The following is a 21,207-nucleotide window of genomic DNA, read 5'->3' as shown; positions in this document are numbered from 1 at the left end:
TAGGCGTCGTGAGTATTTCGGTTCAAGTTGTTTGGTTAAAGAAATTTTAAATTTTAATTTACTACCCCACAAAAAATGCACATAAAAACATAAATCCCAAAAGCAAAAACAGATATTTTAGTCGCTTTTAGCCGAATAATACTTTTTAAATGCCGAAAGCAAACAAATCCAATCAGGCAATGTTAAAGTAATTGAAGAATACATTTAAAAGGTAAACATGATGAATTGAAAATACTCTATTTTTTTTTGATTGTTTATTATTTAAATATTAAAACATTTAAAATCAGATTTGCAGAGTAGAAAATGTATATTTAAAAAAAAATTAAATTAAAAATGATATTTTATTTGAATAAAAATTTAAAAGCTATGAATTTGAAACTTTCCTCATGGAAAGTGTATCACGTATACGCCCCATAAATCATGAAATAGAATTGGCGTGCGGCCAGCATCAAAACGAAACACAAATAGAAAACACAACCGCAGTTAGACAAAGGAGACGACAAACAGACAGACAGACAATCGGACATTCGGACATTCGGTTGAGTTCACAAATTAATGGCGTAATTTGAAATGGTTTTTGCGGTTCAACGCAGGAGCCGATTGGCGAAATGCTTCCCCATTTGCATAAGTGGAGAATTATAAAATGCAGCAATTAATTGCATAATTCCAGCTAGCAAAGTTGAGCTCATTTCGGCAAGTGTATTATTTGGCTTTCGCAAATTACAATGATAAATAGTATGAAAATAATCGCAGAGGAAATATTTATTTGGTTCGCGGCCACAAGGCGGCAATAAATTAAGGCTGCGGCCAGTAATTATCCGATGCACATTGCACCGATGTCATCGATGCTATATATATTCCATTGAGAGATATAGAACCCCTGCCAAATCGCCTTTCCCACTGACTTGCGGTTTTCGCGTATTTTCTATTTAGGCGTTTATGAACCACAATTTTCTTTCTGGTTTTCTTGGCCTTTTCCTGATTCTGATTCCCTGCTGCTTGGGAGGAGGTCTATCTGTTTTTAGCACCGCTGACGCATAATTTATTTATCAAGATACACTAAAACTGAACCCACACAGGAAAATGGTCTAAAAATGTTGAGTTTAAATCACCCCAAATGAATTTATAGCGGTATATTATTAAAACAGATTGCTGACTTTGTTATTGTTTATTTATTGTGTTTTTAATTACTTTTTATTTTATTTATTTTGTTGATTTAGTACGAAACGTTGTTTTTTTAAATACAAACGGACTCCACCTATCGGCTGTGCTACGGTACTACACTTGTGAAGCAAAAAGCTTTATAAGAAAGCTTCACAGTCAAGGCACAAAAAGTGAGTATAACTTTGGGTTATAACCAAGACGAGTCAGTTAATTTAGTTATTATATGTTTTATACAGTTATGTTTCGATAATTTTATTTGTAAACTTCAAAAAAATATAAAAAGCTTGACTGTAAGATATGATTTAACCTGATAATGCCATTCTTACCTCCAATCGTGAGCTGCAAAGCCTGGACAGTCTGATTTACATTGCTCGCAACGCACTCCATCATCAACCTCTCTTATTATGGCACCCTGGAAAATAGATAATAAAAACAATTAATATATGTTTTTGTATAAATTCTCTCTCAATAAATAAATGTGAATAAACCCCAATATGCGCCAATATATTTATATTTAATCGTAAATTAATTGCTACAATAAATTGTACACTCCTAATAAATTAGTTCACTTAATGCTGACATATTTATTTGTCATATGCTTCTTTATCCTTTTTGAATTATTAGTATTCTGGCAAACCAGATAATAGTTTATTTTTCAACAAAATACTGAATCCGCTATCAACATATTTATAATTAAAAATAAATTTAAGTCCCTTAAAAGATGAGTGATTTATTATTCCCAAAACATGCACAAAACCAATTAATTAAAAAATTAAAAGCCAGCAAATGTATAATGCATTTAGATAATTATTCCTTTTTACTTCTGAAGATTTTAAGTCCGTTGCCAACAACTGCAGTGATTACACTCTCGGAAAAACTCCCCCCATTTTAAAACATTTAAAAAACATGTTGAAATTGGCAAATGGAAATGGAGGCGAGGCGCCCAGACAAAACCGATTTACGATTGTACAATTTAATTTGCGCCCGGCTCATTTACGCGCCATTGCGCCAAACAATTCCATGTACTTCAGGCCATATCTGAAAATTGCCGGATTGCCGGACTGAGGATGCAAATGGATGGCGGTGGCAATGGCAGTTGCAGTTGGCCAGCTGCCGCGGAGCCGAAAGAAAACGGAGGCGCAACCAATGCCACATGCCAAAAGTTAGGCTTAAAAAGGGGAAGGGGAAGGGAATGGGGTAATGCGAATATGGTTGTGGCAGTTGCAGTTGCTGTTGCCGTGGATTGGATGTTGCAGTTACCGCCGTGGATGTTGCACTTGTTCCAAAAATACACGACGACGACGACGGTTCAGGCCAACAAACAAAACAGAAACAGAGGGAGCAAAACACAGAAATTGCACTTGGCACGCTTCCATTTTTGGCCAACTTGCCTTTGTCTTTGGTTTTGTTTTTGTTTTTGTTTTTGTGCCCCCCATTCGAGGACTGCAGTAAAAATTGTTTTCCTTCTTTTCCGGCCGGCTATGTGTAATCCTCAGCGCTTGCCAATAAACACGAGACTTGACTTTTCATAGCTTTGGGTCGGCACATTAATATTCAGGATGTCCGCCGCTGGCCTCAGTGCACTCGACTAGGTTTTATTACTGATTTACTTTGAGGGTATACTGCTTTTTAGGGTAGTTATATAACAAATAGGTCTATATAAATTGCAAAAGTTTCCCACAAATAATAAAAAGCAGGCGTGTAAACTGCACAAGTTGTATATTTTTATTTATAGAGTTAAAATTCTTCTTATCAGTTGAAAGTATGTTTAATAAATCGTATATTTATTATTACAAAAATATAATTTTATTTTTGTATGATGACAAAAGAAAACTCCCTAAATGAAATAATTTTGTAAATTACTGATTTGTTAAAATTTGATAAAAAAAAATCCCAACTACCCTTGAAACTATAACTTTCAAGGGGCAGGCAACACATTTCCCAAATTGCACACGACGACAGGTATCTAATATTCGGATGGCGAAAGTACACCCATTTTTCCTGGCCTTTTTTTTTGAGCCGGGCAGCCATTTGGGTGCCATCGAATCCATCGCAGCGATAATTGTGACACGTCGCTGGCCAAAAATCGATGCTGACCCAGTTCAAAGCGGCGGAATAAAATACCGGAGAGACAATGGCGGGGGGATAAGGACGAATGCGACAGCCAGGACGAACATGAGGATGAGGAGAGGGATGAGGAGGAGAATAAGGATGAGGACTAGGACACGACAGACTGGGCAAACATTTGCGCCTGACGCGCGGATATTATTGGCATTAAGTTGCAACTTGGGTCGCGGTTGTTCAAATGTTTGATTTCCACTTAGCCGCTTCGCCGCTTTGTCTTCCGCTTTGACTTTGACGGTTCTTTTCTCTTTTTCTCTCTGTGCAGAGATTAATGTGTCGCCAATTAAACGAATGGGTATGTCAATAAATCCTTGATGGCGAAAGTTTCCCATAATGTTATGGCCGTAATCTGATATTAAACACACATTTCTTCGAATCGGATTTAATGTTATGCCCAGATGATCAACCGATTTGTATTCCTCCTCCAATCTCTAATCCAAAATCCATGAGGTCATATACGATTTTGTCGTCTGTGAACCAATTTCATTTTTAATTACCATAATCTATTGTATAAATAAACATGAGTTGACTTGGTTTTGCGTTATGAGAATTATTATGCTGCAATTGCCTTTTTTGGCTTCGAGTCTTGTAAAATTTAGCGCAGACAAATCTCGATCTAATGGTCGCCAGTCCAGTTCTGTGAAGCCCACTCACTCGGGGAACTCCCACTCGGTGCCAAATTTCTGGCACAGTCGAGCGAAATTTATAGCAAAATATCTAGAAAATACACAGATCCGAATACGAATCCGAATCAAAGTTCGTTCAGCCACCACATTTTCGAACAATGACGTTATGCCACCGGCTGTTGACTGTTTGTCTGCAGTAAAATGGAAGCGAATCCAAAATCAACTCGACTTGGGAGTACCTATACTATATATACAATTCGATTTTGTGATTGGTAAAAAAATACGCATACGCACTGTTGTCAAGTACAATGTATAAATCAGATTTATCAATATGTACAATATATACAATTAAATTTTGAGATTGGTAAAAAATACCCATACGCACTGTTGTCAAGTGCAATGTTAAAATCAGATATATCAATATGTACAAGGGTTAAAAAAAAAAAGAAAATTATAATATAAACCCCTTTCAATGTTATAATTAAATTCTTTAATATGTTAAGAAAGATATAAATAAATTAAATACATTTTTTCCAGAGCAAACTCAAACCAATATTATTTAAATAATAAAATCGGATTAACTTGATTGCTTAATCTTTTGCATATGCGGTTTAATTTACATAATTACCTTTAGAGAAATATATAAATAAATTGAATAATGTTTTTCATCCCAAACTCACACCAGTAAAAATATATTAATACAAACATGAGGTTTTCTCAATTAAATCATTTATTGCATATGCAGCTTAATCTGCATATTTACTATTAAATGACTGCCATTCTCGGAAAATACAATAAAAGCTTGTTAAACATTAGAATACTTTACAAAATAAAACCATTAAACACACTTGTCTCTTTCTCCATTTTTTTTTCATTCACTGGTTTTCCCCGATTAGCAGTTTTTTTATGGCAACTCGAAATGCCTCGACTAAAGAAACCGCTAAAGGGTATTAAAATCCGTAGGTCGTCGTCTCTGTTGGCGGCAAAAACAGAAACAGCAAAAAAAAAAAAGCAGAAAACCGGTCTTCGGTTACTTGGAAATGAATCTATGCGTAGTATAAAAAAAAAACACACTCTCGCATATAGTATTTCTTTTAAAGCGCAAGCAACAGAACAGTAAGTGTTTGTTTATTGCAAAACACAACCCAAATAAAGGAGAGAGACCCCGAAAAAAAGCGACACACTTAAGCAAATTACCGAAAATACAAACCAAATTAACAAATTCACAGGCGGAGCAAGTGAAGTTTCCGAGAAAAGAGTAAAAATCGAGGGAACCTCCGACCCAACGATCACGAATTAGCTGGCTGCTGTTTACAACCAACGAACGATGATGATGATTCAAACTCTGAATTCAACCTGTTCGTAGACCCACGCAAAATAGCGCCAAGATCCCAGCCATTTAGGCAAGGTTAATCTACGTATTAGCTTACATTAAACACAGCGATTTTCACACTCTAGTTAACATTAACGCAACTGAAAATCTCGTCAGACAAAGTGCGTCGCCAACTGCGACTAATTTAGTTCAAGATCATGCGTGGAGTTGAGTTTTAAATTAGCTGAGTAAATAAAAAGCTGTACTTGCACTGCCCAAAAGAAGTCTCTGCGATCTTGGCTCTAAAAGAGTTTTTGCTGGCCTCGTTGCTGCTGGAGATTAGAAAGTGAAATGTGCGGAGAGTTAAGCCGAAGTTAGACTGGGGCAATGATCCACTAATTAGCGGACAGCCAAGAGACGGATGCAGGTAGTGAAATCGGAGTTGGCCATTTCAAGCGATTAACCTCTTGAGGAAAGCCAAGAAAATATAATAGAATTATCAGATGACATTCATTTAAGATATTTCGATAAAAGATTCTTTGTTCTAACAATTAACATTTTGCACTTTGCACTGCTTTTATGGGAAATTAAATTAAGTACAAGCTTTATACTTGATTTTGGAACTTTGCACTTTGCTTTCTTATAAAAAAATTAAATAGAAGCCAAGCTTATAGAACGGACGTCATTATTTTAACGACCGGGAGAGTAAATTTGTCGTGTCATCAAAACAATCTATATTTAGAGGCAGCATCAACTGAAATTGTTAAGTGGATTTCCAGGTAATTTTTCTACATTTTGAAAGGTAAATTAATTGTTAATAAACTAGAAATGATTTCACTACCAGTTTGATTTCTTCTAGTGCATTTACAAAATAAATTCTTTTAGAATCTCATATTAATAAATAAAGTTAAGCATTTAATTCTAATACAGATAACTACAATTCTTATATTCAGTTTCTTTATCAAATCTGAACAGAACCACAGTTGACATCACCGCCGCCTTTCGTTTTGGCCTTTGGGCATGACAATTTATTCCATAATTTGCGTGCGGGTACGAAAACATTTTGTTCCAAACCAAATATGGCCGGGAGCTCATCAGCTGCTTTCTAACTAGGCAATCCCCACACCCCATCGCCCCATCGGCGGACCAATCCGCTGACCATATTTAATGCATGTCACGTAACGCTCGCTCGTTTCCATTTCCATTTCCACAGTTAGTCATACCAGACATAAAGCTATATGTTCATATGCTATATGCCCGTATTCCAGTTGAACTAACTACATTTTTTGGAGCACACACAAGTTCAGAGTATTCTTTTTGGGGGCAACTCCAAGCTGACAATTAACACTCTGTAATAAAAGGTTCCAAGTGCTTTTTCGGGTTCGTTAAAGCCATTAAAATGTAAAAAATTCCCCGCGGGTCTCACATTATGCATTATCTGTTGTCGTTTATTATTATTTCTTTTTTTTTATTATTTACTTAACAATAATTTTACGTAGAAAAAGTCACAACACACGATTCGGATTGTTTGGGTTGATGGATACATAAATCATTTATATTTGCCCATTATCGATGGGTTAAATAAAGCAAACAAAAAAACTTTCGCAAAGCTGAGTTTCCAGCTTCGATAATGACGCAATATCGATATTGTCACTTTGGAAAGAACTGCTATATATGAGAGCCACTCATTCTTGATTCTCCATTCATGTCGTACGTATATATATCTATACTATATATATATATATATTCGTATATTCGGTTAACGCCTACCGCCAGGGCATTTTGATCGGCGATCGATTGCGACGTGGAATGGGGGCGGCAATGTGGGCGGTGGTGCTAATATTTGTGGTGGTGGCACGTGGTGGTTCGCGACGCCCTAAATATACAGTGGGACCTCCAATGGAAGAACAAGACGTTCCCCGGGGATTCACTTTCGCTGTGGCATTGTAGTGGCCACCAAAGTAGGTTGCAGGTTGACTTTGTCGACTTTGTGGTTTGTTGCCATAGAGTTGAACCCTCGTGGGAGCCCTTCCTCTGGTGGGTGGGTTAACCCCTGATCCTTTACCCTGATCCGATCCTATGTGCACCAGGGTTCTTCCTCCCTTCTGCTGCTGATTGAGGTTCAGATTCTGCTGATGATGTTGGTGACCCAAATTCAAGCGGGTGGGTGAGTTTTGCTGGCGATACCATCTGGGGTTTTGAGTGGAATTTTGACTGTGATTTTGACTGGGACTGGGACTCGTTATCCCCGTTCTGTTGGCCAGCAATCTGTGAGCATAATACTCTGTGGTAGGCATCGGTTTAGCCACTCCCACAGGTACAAATCTCCCTGGAGAATGCGGGGATATGGAGTTCTTGATCTCGATTCGTATCGAAGGAGCAGGTGAGGTCACAGGCGAGGGAGATAAGTGACGAACTGAAGGCTGTGCCACCCGGAAAGTCTCATTCCGTTTCACTGGCGATCGAGTGGCGGACCGGGAAGGACGATCCCTCAGGGGAGAACGCGACTGAGGACGGTAGTTATCATTATCGAAGACCAGGAAGTCCGGACGATTCTCTTTGGATTCACGACGTTCCAGGGGTTTCACATTAGACTGTTGAGCGGGGACTTCCACGAACCAGGCGGGATTATGAGGGGTTTCCTTCTGCTGCTGCAGCAAGCGATCCCTGAAGGATTTCCTAAAGCTATTTATCGTGACTGTCTTGTACTTCTCCCGCTCATCCTCCTCCCTCTGCTGATCCTCCAGGAGATCATCGTTCGAGTGGGTTTTCAACTGCTCCAGTTGCTCCCTCAAATGCGTGGGTGTTTTGCTCTTTCGATAGGTGGATGAATCGAAGCTGCCACTTGAGTTCGAACCTATGCTGGGTTGTCGATGGACACCAGTAGAATCTCCAGACTGAAGAGTTCTCAGGTTCGAGTGCTGTTCGTAGAGGAAGTTGAAGGGATCCGACTGGGCATCGTAGTCCTGCAGGCGATCGGCTCCATCACTGCGCCACTTGTAGTAGGTATTTGTGGCCGTGTCACTGGGATGGTGCTCATAACTGGCCACCTCCTCCGGCGAGGGAGTCTTCTTCCGCTTGGTGAAGGTACTAAACTTGCTAAACACCTTGGACTTCTTGGATTTCTTTTCCAGCGTGGAAGTGTTTGAGGCATTTCCCGTTTCCTCCTCGGAATTGGGTAGTATGAAGGTGTCTCCTCGCTGCAAAGTCGAACTGGTTGTGGAATCCCTTCGGTGTGTAGTTCCCAGGGATCCCACACCACTGATCACGCTGGCTGGACGAGATCCGGAGCGAACTGGCGTGGTGTCGCGCGATGAGGAGCGGGAACTCTTGGCCCGCGAAGAAGACGATAACGAAGATCGTATATTGCGAAAAAACGACATTACTAGATCACGCTTTTCCCTCGCTCCCTCTCTGATTAATTTTTATATATTTTTAAATCTCGGATCTTGGCTAATTAACCTTGGCTAAGAGCGACGCGATCCACGATCCACGATCTGCGATCTGCGATCCACGAACCGACGCTTTCAACTGCCGCTGAGCAACTGAGCACCAAAACTTCAGTTATTACGCGGATCACTAGAATTTCTACAGCTTTTTAGCCGCTCGCATGCCGTCTCTTTCTGGAAAAGTGTCGCCATCTCTCTCGCTTATTGCCTCGACATTCGACTTTGCCCGCCTCAGTTTGTTTTGACCAATTTAGCGTATTAACCTCATCATCGCGTTCCACACGCTTTGAGCCGCTTGCACGGGCATTATGTATTATGGCCATAAGTGTACCAGTATGTGTGTGTGTGCGTTCATCTCCAGCTGACTGTGTGGGTGTAACACACACACACATACACATGCAAAGGTATTATGTAAATGAGACCTTTTTCCATTCGGCATCGGAGTTGGGAAAAGCGTCGCGTTCGTAATTTATGCATCGGAAATCGCTCTAATTAGCCATCGCGAGCGGGCATCAACAGCTCATTTAACAAATTAGCGTTTACACCGGCATGCAAACATAACCACAATCAATAGAACTTGGCTACGATTTTAGAATCGATTATGGGATACTCAGTAAAAGTTGTTTAGGTATATCTTTTAAAGAAGGTAGTTTCAGGAAAGTGTTATATATTGGTGTAAAATAAATAAAATTGATTTGATAGCTGCCATTTATAATAATACAGCTGTATATTTTTAATTTTTCGTATTGTTTTCTTAGCTTTAATAATAATATTCAATAATTTATCATTTTATTTCCCTAATAATAATCTCAAATAATGTTTACATATGCATAAAAATCTTAACTTTATTTGGATTTATTTGTTGTTATACAAAAAGCCTTTTAAGTAATGTTAAAATGAGAATTTTAAATGGTCAATAATATTTCTTTGAATAACTAACTTTCAAGCATTTAAACAACTTGGCACTAATACGTGAAATGTTTATTAACCCTTATGTTAGTAACCGGGTACCCGGGTACCCCCCGCGGTATATCTGTGTGAAAAGCTTAAAGCAAGTTCAATATTTCATGTTAAGCTCTTAAATCGTCGTTTTTTAACTTAAAAGGAAGCTAGTTGCGAGTTCATTAAATTTATATATATTTTTTTTATTATATTTTTTTATGCTTAAACTTCAGCCATCGCCTCATTAGTAACCGGGTACCCGGGTACCCACAGTGGAAAGCATAGGAAATAAAGTGAATAAAATTTTTATAAATGCATGCAATATAATTAATTACATTGAACACACTGGACACGATTTACTGAATGTTTGTCACATACAGGTTGGCGACAATTGGCACAAGACTTGCGTGTCTTTCGCCGTCTTCTTATTGGCAAAGCATTGCAGACATAGCAAGATCCTATAACCATTTTTCTTCCGGTTTTATCTTTTGGAATCTCTGGACCAGGATTTACCACGACTGTTTCTGTCAATGCATGGCCTAAAATTCTTTGAATGGCAATCTTTGTTGAAAAGTGACGCATTATTTGTGGATTCGCGGTACGATTTTCAATCTTCGGCAGTGCTAGTTCCTCACTTAGCTTACGCATAAATTGACGACGTTCTGTCGTTTTTTTTTATCATTTTATTATTTTTTTAGAATAAATTATATATGTCGCAAGTGAAGAAATGTCTAACATATTGAAAAACATTGCCATTGGCCATCTCGAGGATCGTCGTTGACTGGTGTATCTCCGCACCATTTGGTCCATTGTGTCGACTCCAGTTTTATATTTATTATAGAAATGTATTATTTCTGGTTTCTTTTTAGCGTCATCACTATTTTTTTTCCCCTATATTGTCACTTACTATTAATATTTTAAGAAAAAAATATTTTGGAAAATTTTTTTAATAAAATAAACAAAATTTTTGATATTCAGAATTATGGGTACCCGGGTACCCGGTTGCTAAAAGACGTCGGTAAAGTTGGTTACTAACATAAGGGTTAAAAAGCTTTTCATAAGCTTAATACATAGATAACGAGCCAATATCTATAATAATTTTTTTTTTTGTTGTTATACAGCTTTTTTACATTTTTAATTTTCTATATTTATTATGCATGAAAAGTTCAAAGGACTCCAAAAGACACCTCCCATATTGGCTGTAATTACTTTTTATTCCTTATGTTGCTCAAGGTTCATTAAACTTTTGCAGCAGTCACAAATATCGATTCTTCAGGAAATATGTGTATGGCAATGCGGCTTATACGGATCTCAATCTAATATGGATTTCAAAGAGTTTAGTATTATTCCTGTATCAAAATCTGTACCCGCCTTATATGCCCCATCTAGTGATTTTTGCAACTGCCGAGTGTCAAGTCAAGTCGCCAATAGACAAAAGCCAATAGACAACAGACAACGACAAAGGCGACACCTGAGTTGAGTTCAGGTGTTAAGGTGTTGGGTGTTTGGTGTTTGGGTGCTGCTTTGTTTGAAGAGCTGAGTGGTTCCACGAGATGATTTGATTTTGATTTTTGACGGGGCTGATCAAATGCGAATACAAATACGATGACGTTGACGAAAACTGTGACCAGACAAAGTCTCTTTGTTCGCGACTAATGAGCGGTTCAGAAACGATCGAGTGTCGTGTGTGTGGGTTTTTTTACCATATTTTTTCGCTTTTTGGCGGCACTTTAATTCGATTCGCTTCCGATTTCTCACTTTGTGCCAGTCATTAGATTGTATCGCAGTGGCTGCGAGTTTCGATTGAAGTTTAATGCAACGTTGAACAACTCCGCAATTAAAGCATGCATATTTTAAGCACTTAATGACTGGCCACATGAATTCACATATATAATATATGCATCTTTAAATGGAACACAAAAGATTTTGCAGCCCAGCAGTCCCAGATGGCACGTAAATCAGTTGCTGAATTATTTGCCTGTTTTCCAAATTTAATCTCCTTTTATTTGGAATTCAGGTTTTCGCTTACACAATTGCCTACTTTTGGGCTTAATTCACGGCAGTGTGCAGCTGCTGCCTGAAAGTAGGCAATGAACCAGAAAGCCGACAGTTGCGTCAAATTCATGCATAAACAGCACGTGCGCGAGTGTGCGTTTGTATCTGTGTGTGTGTGTTAAACTGATAATTCATTAGCCAAATAATTGAATTTATTGGCCTTACATGCGGACAGTTTAAAGTGAATTATTATATGTTTTGGCTAATAAAAGAGTTGGTTATGGAAATTTGTTATTCAGTTTTGGTAATATTTTCCAAGGGAGGTTGAATAATAAAAGCATTTAAATATTTTATATATGTGTATATGTGTACAAAAATAATCTAAATTAGTTTTTATAAAAAAAATGTATTTCAGAAAGTAACTTAAACATTTTCCCGCAGAATTTATTTAGACATAAAAAGAAATAACTAGAAATTATTAATGTGTATTTTCACCAGTATTTTTCAGAAATAAATTGAATAAAATGCCTTTACACTATCTTTATTTCCTGCCTTCTCGACTCTGTTGTTTTATTCAATTGTTAAAACACCCAGGAACTGTGCACGTTTCGCAGAGCAAATACTTTTGACTGTTAACACAAACATACAACATCGTACACTCCGGACTGGGGCAATCTAAAATCACAGCGGGGCGCCTCAAAAGGGGGGAAGCTAGGAAAACTTTGGGGAAGGGCGGTGAATGAAAGTTCACGCCATTCGCAGAATCATGAGCCAGCATCTTCCGAACATAAACACTGCTCAGCCAGCAAAAGCAAAAGCAGCAGAAGCAGAAGTTCGGGGCAACCGCATCTGCAGGCGAGAGAATAAAGGAACAGAAGACTCTTGCCACATGCCACATGCCACATACATCCGTGGTTGCCAAATTGGTTGCCACCCGCTTCACCTTCTCAACTCCGAGAGAAAGAGAAATATTGCTGCGCCAAAATGTTTTTTGTGAAGAGGTTAATAAAATATGTATAACTGCAGGATTGGCACAAGAAACAAATTTAAACTTCAATGAATATCAAATTCGAAACGGCATATTACTCATACGACCCGTTGACTGCGCAAAAAGATTACGAATTAATCATTTAGAATGTGGTACTTGAGGGATGGCTCCCCATCTACTGAACACTTTGTTCTAAACATAAACATCAAAAGAACTATATTTTTAGCTTGAGGTAGGCTTACCAAAAAAAAAAAAAAAGGGAAGGAATATTGAATATAAACTAAAAACATTTTTAATATTTATTGCTCGTGTGCGAAATAAATCACTTGAAGAGAAACATCATCGCAGCATTGCGAAGAAAGCCAAAAGATTAATCATGAGGTCAATTCCCAGTAGCTTAAGTTGTTTATAAAACCGTTTAAATGCCTTTAAAGCATAAACATTTTATGATGTTCATTGCTCGATCATTTCAGATGAGTAAGCCTTTTAATAACAAAATTGTAATTTGAATTGGAAACTATGAAGTCTTTATAATAATAATCTAAAACTACAAATGGAAATGAATATATAGTAAAAACATTATCTCATAAATCAAAACAATACAGAGTATTAATGCTTTTAAATATTATTTAAATGCATCTTATTTAATGATACTTAATTTCCTCGCCTTATCTTTTCTTTTGCCATTTAAAATATGAGCAATTCATTAGTGGGTCAAAATGTCCCGATAAGAAATTCAATCTTTGAGCAAATAAATGTATATTGTTGCCCTAATATGCAACTATATGTATGCATAATGGCTTGTGTGCCAAAGTAATGGCCATTGGCCATTACTTTCCGCTGGACAAATGCATTGTGTGCAAAGTATCAAGTATAGAGATCCATATCTGTGTGGGTATATGACCGACCTACCACATAACATTTATCAGCTATTAAGTCATGCACAAACACAGATATTTACGCGAACACAGACAGCTGTGGGGATCCAATGCCAACGACAATAATATCACAAGCAAAAAATGAAATAAAAATAAAAATAAAAAGCAAGCAGGGTAAAAGCCACAAATAAGCCAAATTATGGGTGGGTGTTGAAATTGAAAATTGTGAATTTTGAATTGCGGATTGTGTTTGGTGAATGCGCTGTTTGCCGGACGGTTATTGTGGATTTATGTGCACATTTAGCACAATTAAAAATTAACACACACATCGAGGGAGTCTCCCATACCAGGAAGAAATACATACATACATAGATGCGAAGGCGGCAATCGGATCGGATCGGGGCAATATAAGCTATAAACGAAACAGAAATCAAACAAAACGACGCCTTGGTCAAAATGCCGGCTCTTAAGGAAGTGGGCGAGCGTGTTTTTACAGTTATAGAGCACACACAGCTGCTCCAATCCAATGCCTACCTATCTTGGCCACTTAAGCAAAGCGGGAGGGGGAGGGGGAGGGAAGAGGGGCCAGGGCGATGGAGAGAGGGTGAGAGAGGAGAGAGGTTGGGGAGAGGGTTCCCCTGGCGTCAACAGAAAAAAATATCAAACACAGAAAAAAACTTGCAGATTTTGTGATGCTGTAATACAAATGATAGCTAAATAAAATATAACTAGTGCTAAATATGATACGATAAAATATACTGTTTTAGAAATTGGAGTTATAATAAAACTGACTTTAGATTTCTAAGTTTAATGATGAAATAAAAATGTTTAATTTATTTTACTTAGAATATAAAATGAAAATTTTTAGTGGATTACAAGTTAAGAGTGTTGCAACAAACGGACTATGGTTTTTGACTGTAAATGATAACAAATTTCTTTCAGTGCAGTAAACGTGACCGGTTGCCGGCAGGCAATGTACAACAACAACAGTAAAAACCAGAGACCGCGTCTCAAAAAAGGCCTGGAGATGAAAAGAGGAAGAAAAATAGACCATCAACATGAGTACGAGTACGAGTACGAATACGAGTATGAGTACACGGTCCATCCAATACTCACTCACATGCGATGCCTAACATTCAAGCACACACATAAGCGTTGCTTGAATGCCGCCACATACAAGAAATATAGATGTGCTCAACTAAATAAGAGTTTTTTTGATATAACTATTAATACGTTAATAAAAACTTGGATATCTTAAAAAAACATACATATAAGAACTGCCTTATCCAACAAGATTCTCAAGTTTACTTTAGTTTCTCATTTACTTTAGCTATGAAAAGTTTAATAACTAAAAAAGCACATAAATCATTTGATTAATAGTGACTCTCAAACTGTAGTTTTCCAGATAAGTTTCAATCACATTAGATTTTCTTTTTTATCGTTAATCAATAATAAATAATCACTTAATACTACTTTAGGTAACAACTATATATTACAAAGTAAGTATTATTTTAGAATTCTAGTTACTTTCAAATACTTTGTTTTGCCTTAAGCTCTTTCCCTTTATGTATTTTTGGAAGAGCTATTTCAATGACCTCACCTGTGGTTATACATAAATAGGTGCCAAGTGGAGGCACGCATGACGCGAGCTTTGCAAAACTCTCCGCCAGCAATGCTGGATGGAATTCGAAGGGGCGGGGGGCGTGGTGGAGTGGGGGGGCAGGTGGCACGGCCTCATGACTGTTTTATTTGAAATTTTTTGGAGAAAGGCCACATGGTTACACGAAGACCGAGAAAAGCCGAAACGGCGACTGCAGTTGAATTTTCCAGGGAAAGAGGAAAAGTGGAAAAAGAAAAAGAGGTGGTCTTTCGACTAGTGCCAAATGCTAAGCGATGACGTAGAGCTTTATTTCCGAACAACGAATGCAGAAGAAGGAGGTTTACTTAACTCACTTATTCGAGCATAAAACAATAAAGAGCTGGCGAAACAGAGAACCCGTTTCGCCTTCATTGTTATCTGTGGAACGTGTCTTTCGCAGCTTAAATCCTTATAAATGTATGCACAAATGTTTTGCTCTTAAATTCCTATAAACTATAGTAGTAGAAAATATAAACTTTGTCATACATACTAAGAATCTATTTTAAACTCTTTAAAGCTTCTACTTTAATAACTTATACTTTCCAAAAAACGCTACAACTTAAAAGAAAAATTTACGAGCAGACAGATAATTGTTTTCTGTTATAAAAACAATACATATATCTATAAGATTATTTAACAACAACTCCCTAATTTTATTCCACCTCATTTAATTACATTTTATTTCCTTTTTTTGATAAGCGCTTCCTGGCATTCGCTCTCTTAATTAAGTTTTTAAGTCGCAAAGGGAAACAAAAACATCAGCAATATAAATAAAAGCCCCTCACTTTCGGGAGATTCACTTTAATTGAAGGGGCTCAATTTCCGATCGGCGTGTTTTGCTCTCGATGACGTCACTCCGGCTCAAAGCCAACACAAATATTGACTTTCAACTTAAGATTTGTTGACGAGATTTGAAGGGCATCGTTGCTCCGTCTCTAACCAATTTATATTCAAAACTCACAAACTGGATTTTTTTTTTGGTTGGGTGTGAAATTTTCGGGCTGGCGCGAATGATTAGCAAAAATTAAAGCCAAACAATCTGACAAAAAAGCTATCTACTAAATACATCTAATGCAAATTGGGGTTACCGCAGTTCAGAGCCGCAAAAAGAGAATCCACGGAAAGATCACACAGCCGAAAGGCATTAACCATTAACCATTAAAGCAATTTAAATGAAACGCCAGTAGTTAAGCCAAAATTTATGTCGAAAGTATATTTGAATGAAAAATGTCTAAAAATAGGCGAAACGAGCCGGGCCGAGCCGAGCGTAAACTTTTTGTGTTAATAACATTTACGCCAGCTGTTCCAAAATAAACGAATTAAAGTCGAAATCAATTAAATTAATAATAACAAAATGAAATGTGCGACAAAGGCCGACACGCCCAGTCGCCCGAAAAATGATGAAGACAAACAGAACCCGAAGCAGAAACAAGAACAGAAACAGGAGCAGCAGGAAAACCCAGGAGGTGGTTGGATGGATGGTTGGATAGATGGCGATGATACCACCTCCGCCGCCTGGCAGATGGAGAGGCCCGAAAAGGCGATAGCGTGCCGGTATTCCATTGCGCAAACACCGCCATGTGATATGACATAGCCACCTGGCCACCTCCCACCACCCACCTTCCACCTTCCTACACCCACCTTCCACCTCCCACTGGCCAGCCCAGCCCAACCCAAGCCACCCCGATTTTGGAAAGGTGTGCAAGATGATATCCCATTCCCCACGCTCCAAGCCCTGTAACCTCCCCCAATTCACCGTTCACTTCGCGACACCACAAACTTGGTCAAAGCAATAGGGTTTATGTATTTTGACATTGTTTTTGAATAATAATAATGTATAATTATTTGGAAGATCCTTAAGCTTCAACTTAATAAATAGCATATACCTCTTAGATTTAAAATTTCCAAAAGGATTACAATTCTTATTCATCCAGTGATATTTACAAAATAAAAATAATGAAAATATAAATCAATACAAAACAAATATGAATGTTAGTGATTTGCAACTTGTATAAAAGTCCTGTTTATTGCTGTTGTGTTTACCTCTGCTGTATCTCTGTTGTACAGCTAACACGCCCCTGGGAAATACAACAAAGGCACGCAACAATCTGCGGAAAGACCAGAACGGACACCGGAATATGACCGATGAGCAGGGGAATCGTGGTGGTCGCCAAAAAACCTCGCCCAGCCGAAATTCAAAATTGTGATATAAGGCGCGGCGGAGAGCTCCATAATTTGAAGCCATTTTGCCGCAAATTGTCAGGCAATGAAAACTAATAATGCAATTAAAAACGTTGACAAAGTTGTCAACTGTCAGACGCCAGTGACTAGTTACCAGTAAGTAGTTACCAGTAAGTAGTTACCAGTAAGCAGTTACCAGTTTCGAATGGCGTTTGTCGATTGTCGATTGTCGACTGAATGACAGGCGTTGGTCGTTGGTCGTAGCTCAGCAAGTGCAAGGTTGTTTTTAAAGCGCAAATAATGCCAAGCGTAGCGTCTCCAAATGCAAATACATATACCAAACCCACTTACTATATACATCACATATGTATGTAGTATATGGCTTGTCATTTGGAAAGCCGCAGAGCGATTGCCTCGGGTTTCAACAGTGTCAAAATAAAAAGAACTGAACATAAAACTGAGTTAAGATGGTGGGGATGCAAGGCTGTCCATTCGCAAAACGACGAATAAGATGCCTTCACAATACTATGTTATTTTATGGCAAAAATCTCGTGAAAGACATTTAGACAGTTGAACAAAAATCTCCAAGAAATTCCATACTAATAAACTAAATACACAAATAGTGAATTAAAAGTATATAAATATAAGAAGGTTTTCTTCTCTTATAAGTAAAAAACAATGTGTTGTTATACAACAGATTATCATTATCAATGTTATATCCAATAAAGTTAACAATCTTATCTAAATCCCCGCCTGTTCAATCTGCGCAAACCAAAAGCCGCAACTATTCTTGTTTATTGACATGTTTAGATATCGATCATTGCTTTGACAGCTATATGATATGGCAGCAGATATTTAATACGTTTATACTAATAAAAACTAGAATGTAACTTTTTTTTAATTTGTTCTTAGTAATAATTGTGAACTTAAAAAAAAAAAACTTTAGCTACATAAGATGATCTCTGCCATTCTTAAGCTTATGATTCAGTTCTAGTTTTTTTCCGCCACAAACAGGAAAACAAAAGCCATTGGCTGAAAAATTAAATGGCTCCTATAAAGATTGCAATCAAACAAAACAATTATAATAAAAGATTCGCCACCTTCTGAGGCAATTAAGGCAATGAGCTCGAATGATTTAAGATTCAGTTTCTTCGAGTTAATTAACATGCCTGCGGCGTTTTTTGGAGTGTACAGAAATGGAAAGTCAGCTGCAACAAACTTGGCGATACACAAAGAACCAGAATGCCCCCAAAAGAAAGACAAGAAGGGCGATGATACACCAGATGAGTCAGAACCAATCTGGAAATCCAAAAAAAAAAAACAGGAATATCAAAGGGCAGCTTTTCCTGCTAATGAAGTGTTTATGCTGGGACCTACTTTACTTAAGGAACAAGGAACCTCTTAATGAGTCAGAATCAAGGTAAGGAAGGCTCTCCATAAAAACTGGGAATCCTCTGTGATGAATCAAGATGCAATGGAACTGGCTCTACAAATCCGAGGCAGACTTTTCCAGCTAATAAAATGATTATGCTGGCTCTACTTATTATAATTATGGAACGGCTTATTAATGGAGCTCCGATTCGGATGGAGAATCGCGACGGGTTGGTGGGCTCTGCGTGATGATCTCATCGATTGCATCAGATTTCGCACGGCATGTCGTTTTATGTGGTCCGCAATTTTTGTTCTCATTTCAGCTCCCCCCTTTTTTTTTTTTTGGTGTGTTTTAATGTGCAAAAGACATATGCAGAATATTCAAAATTAGCTGTTAGCACGCCAACAGCCAGCGGCTATCAACTTCAATGCGAGCCAGCGCTTTTAAGGCGAGCCAACGAAAAAAAAAAAAAACGAAAAAAATAAATGTTTCATGGTCAATGCCATGAAATTGGTTGCATTGGACGCTTGACTGACAAACGTTGACAGGCCAGATATAAAGTCGGATATATGTATATACAATATAAGACCCCCAGACACATAACTCCCGCACAGGTATCCTCGAAAAATTGGGAGAAAAAAAAAGTACAAAAATCGCTGCGTGTGCAGCAAATTGATTGATCTACAACAAAGCTGTTGCCGACTGTGGCGAATCAATCAATTGACAAAAATTGAGAGACACACCGAAAGCTACAGATACAAGCCCTCTTAATTTGCCACATTTCTTTACGCCTCGTTTGACATCTCCATTTGAAAAACAGAACAAAAAAACAGATTCTTCGGCGTTGTCTGGCGACAGCTTTTGTGCGATCCAGATACAAGCCATAAATAATAAGATTTACATATGAATTTGTAACTGTTCAACATCTATTTGTATCTGAATACATCACGCTCTCACTAATGATCGCCTAAATCCAGTTTAAGCACTCCGCTTTTCGCCCAGTAATGAGGCTTCCCCACTTCAGCATTGACCTCTTGTTAAGCCTGAGCAGTGAATTTTAAATTTGAATTTGTTATTGCAGCAAGTGTTTTTATTTCGCTTTTTTCCCTTTTGCATTTCAAGTGGCTCGAAAGACGTCAGCCGAAATGAGTACGAAATCAGGGAATTTACAAACGCAAAATTCGGAAATATCTAAGAAAGTATGGAAGTACTTTTTGCTTTAGTCATCTTGTAGAATGTTAAGTAGATTTGACAAAAAGTTGCCTTATTCTTGGGGTTGTTTGAATAAAGGAATATTTTCTTAGATAAGTTGGTCAGGCGGTTCATTAAATCATTTAAGCTAAGAATTTAGTTTATACAAAGTTATGTTTAGAGATTTTTAGTTTACGCTAACTATCTCTTAAAAGTAAATATTTATCTCTTCAACAATTTAAAACCTATAAAAAATATGAATTGGTCAAACAGTCTTATCGTTTATAGCTGGTAAGTAGAATTTTTGAACTTTTTTTAGAACGTTTTTGGATAAGCAACAAGACGAACCTCCCAATATGTTGTATAACCTTAAGGCTTTCAAATTCCATTCTGCATTTACTAGGCAAACACAAAAACATCGTTGCTGTGCACCGGCTAAAAAAAACAGCGATTAGGGCTTGCCAAACGATATCTTATCAATGAAATTTCAGCGCGTTACGTAGGCCAGGGCCATAATTCGATTCGATTAGTCAGAGCCAAGAATAAAATCAGACGGAGGAAAACAAAAGGCCCGATCGACACGGAAATAATCCAAGGCAAAGGTGATGGAGTCACGGAAATCGTAATATAGAACTCAGGTGAAAAGCGATTACGACAGAGGAGGTCCCGAGAAGACCGCGATGACAGCGATATTTATTTGGCCGAACGCCGATGATGTGTATATACTATACGCGCGGATCGAGTATATATATTTTATTGAACAATGCACAAACAAACAAATGAAGACTTTAAGGCAAAAGGCCAAAATGTTTATATGTTCCACCGCCTCGACGGCAACGCAACACATTTGGGGTCGATTAATAGAAACACAGGAAGTTTGGCCAATACTGGGGGGCTATTAAATTGGTTTTTTCGGGTGGCTATATCGGAGGTAAATTCTGGATAGTATTTACTTACTTTCTCTGCAAACTCCTCTCGCGGACGACGCGAAATCGTTGGTGTGGCACTCATGAGTTCCTTGGTCGGCGATGGTGTCATTATAGTAAGTAATTATCTCCCCCTTCGTCGGTTATCGTTTATGAATTGCACTTGCTGCTTTTAGCTTTTTAGTTACAATAACTCACTTGGGTCCCCTCTTCGTATTGCTTTCGGTTACACTTTATTTTTTATATATTTCTATATATTTTTTTACTTTTGATTGGACTTGCGTGCTGCGGAGTAAATTGAATTTATAATGACATTTTATCAGCCGTCGAATTTGTTGGCATTTCTGCTGTGGTCTATAAACAAATTATTACGTAGCCGTTGAAAAAATGTCGCTGGCGTGAAACTGTTTTTGCCACTTC

General features: G+C 37.8%; 2 protein-coding genes across 2 annotated transcripts in view; both read right to left on the bottom strand.

The window, feature by feature from the left end:
* Positions 1-21,072, bottom strand: part of LOC108089523 (four and a half LIM domains protein 2) — a 69,380-nt gene extending 48,308 nt beyond the window's left edge. The window contains exons 1-2 of the mRNA XM_043207766.1: positions 20,819-21,072; positions 1,491-1,576 (exon numbers count right to left, since the gene is read on the bottom strand). Coding sequence (XP_043063701.1) covers positions 1,491-1,576; positions 20,819-20,899 — 167 coding nt within the window. The 5' untranslated portion in view covers positions 20,900-21,072. The remainder of the gene's footprint in view (positions 1-1,490; positions 1,577-20,818) is intronic.
* On the bottom strand, positions 6,649-8,757 carry LOC108089522. Its single transcript, XM_017187848.2, has one exon. It carries the CDS (start codon positions 8,607-8,609, stop codon positions 6,993-6,995), a length of 1,617 nt encoding a protein of 538 aa, XP_017043337.1. The 5' UTR covers positions 8,610-8,757; the 3' UTR covers positions 6,649-6,992.
* Positions 21,073-21,207: the final 135 nt, after the last annotated feature.

This window comes from Drosophila ficusphila, unplaced genomic scaffold (genome assembly GCF_018152265.1).
Source record: "Drosophila ficusphila isolate 14025-0441.05 unplaced genomic scaffold, ASM1815226v1 contig_286, whole genome shotgun sequence".
Taxonomy (NCBI): Eukaryota; Metazoa; Arthropoda; class Insecta; order Diptera; family Drosophilidae; genus Drosophila; species Drosophila ficusphila.
Note: the sequence above shows the minus strand (reverse complement) of the source record. Positions and strands in the feature narration are given on the sequence as shown.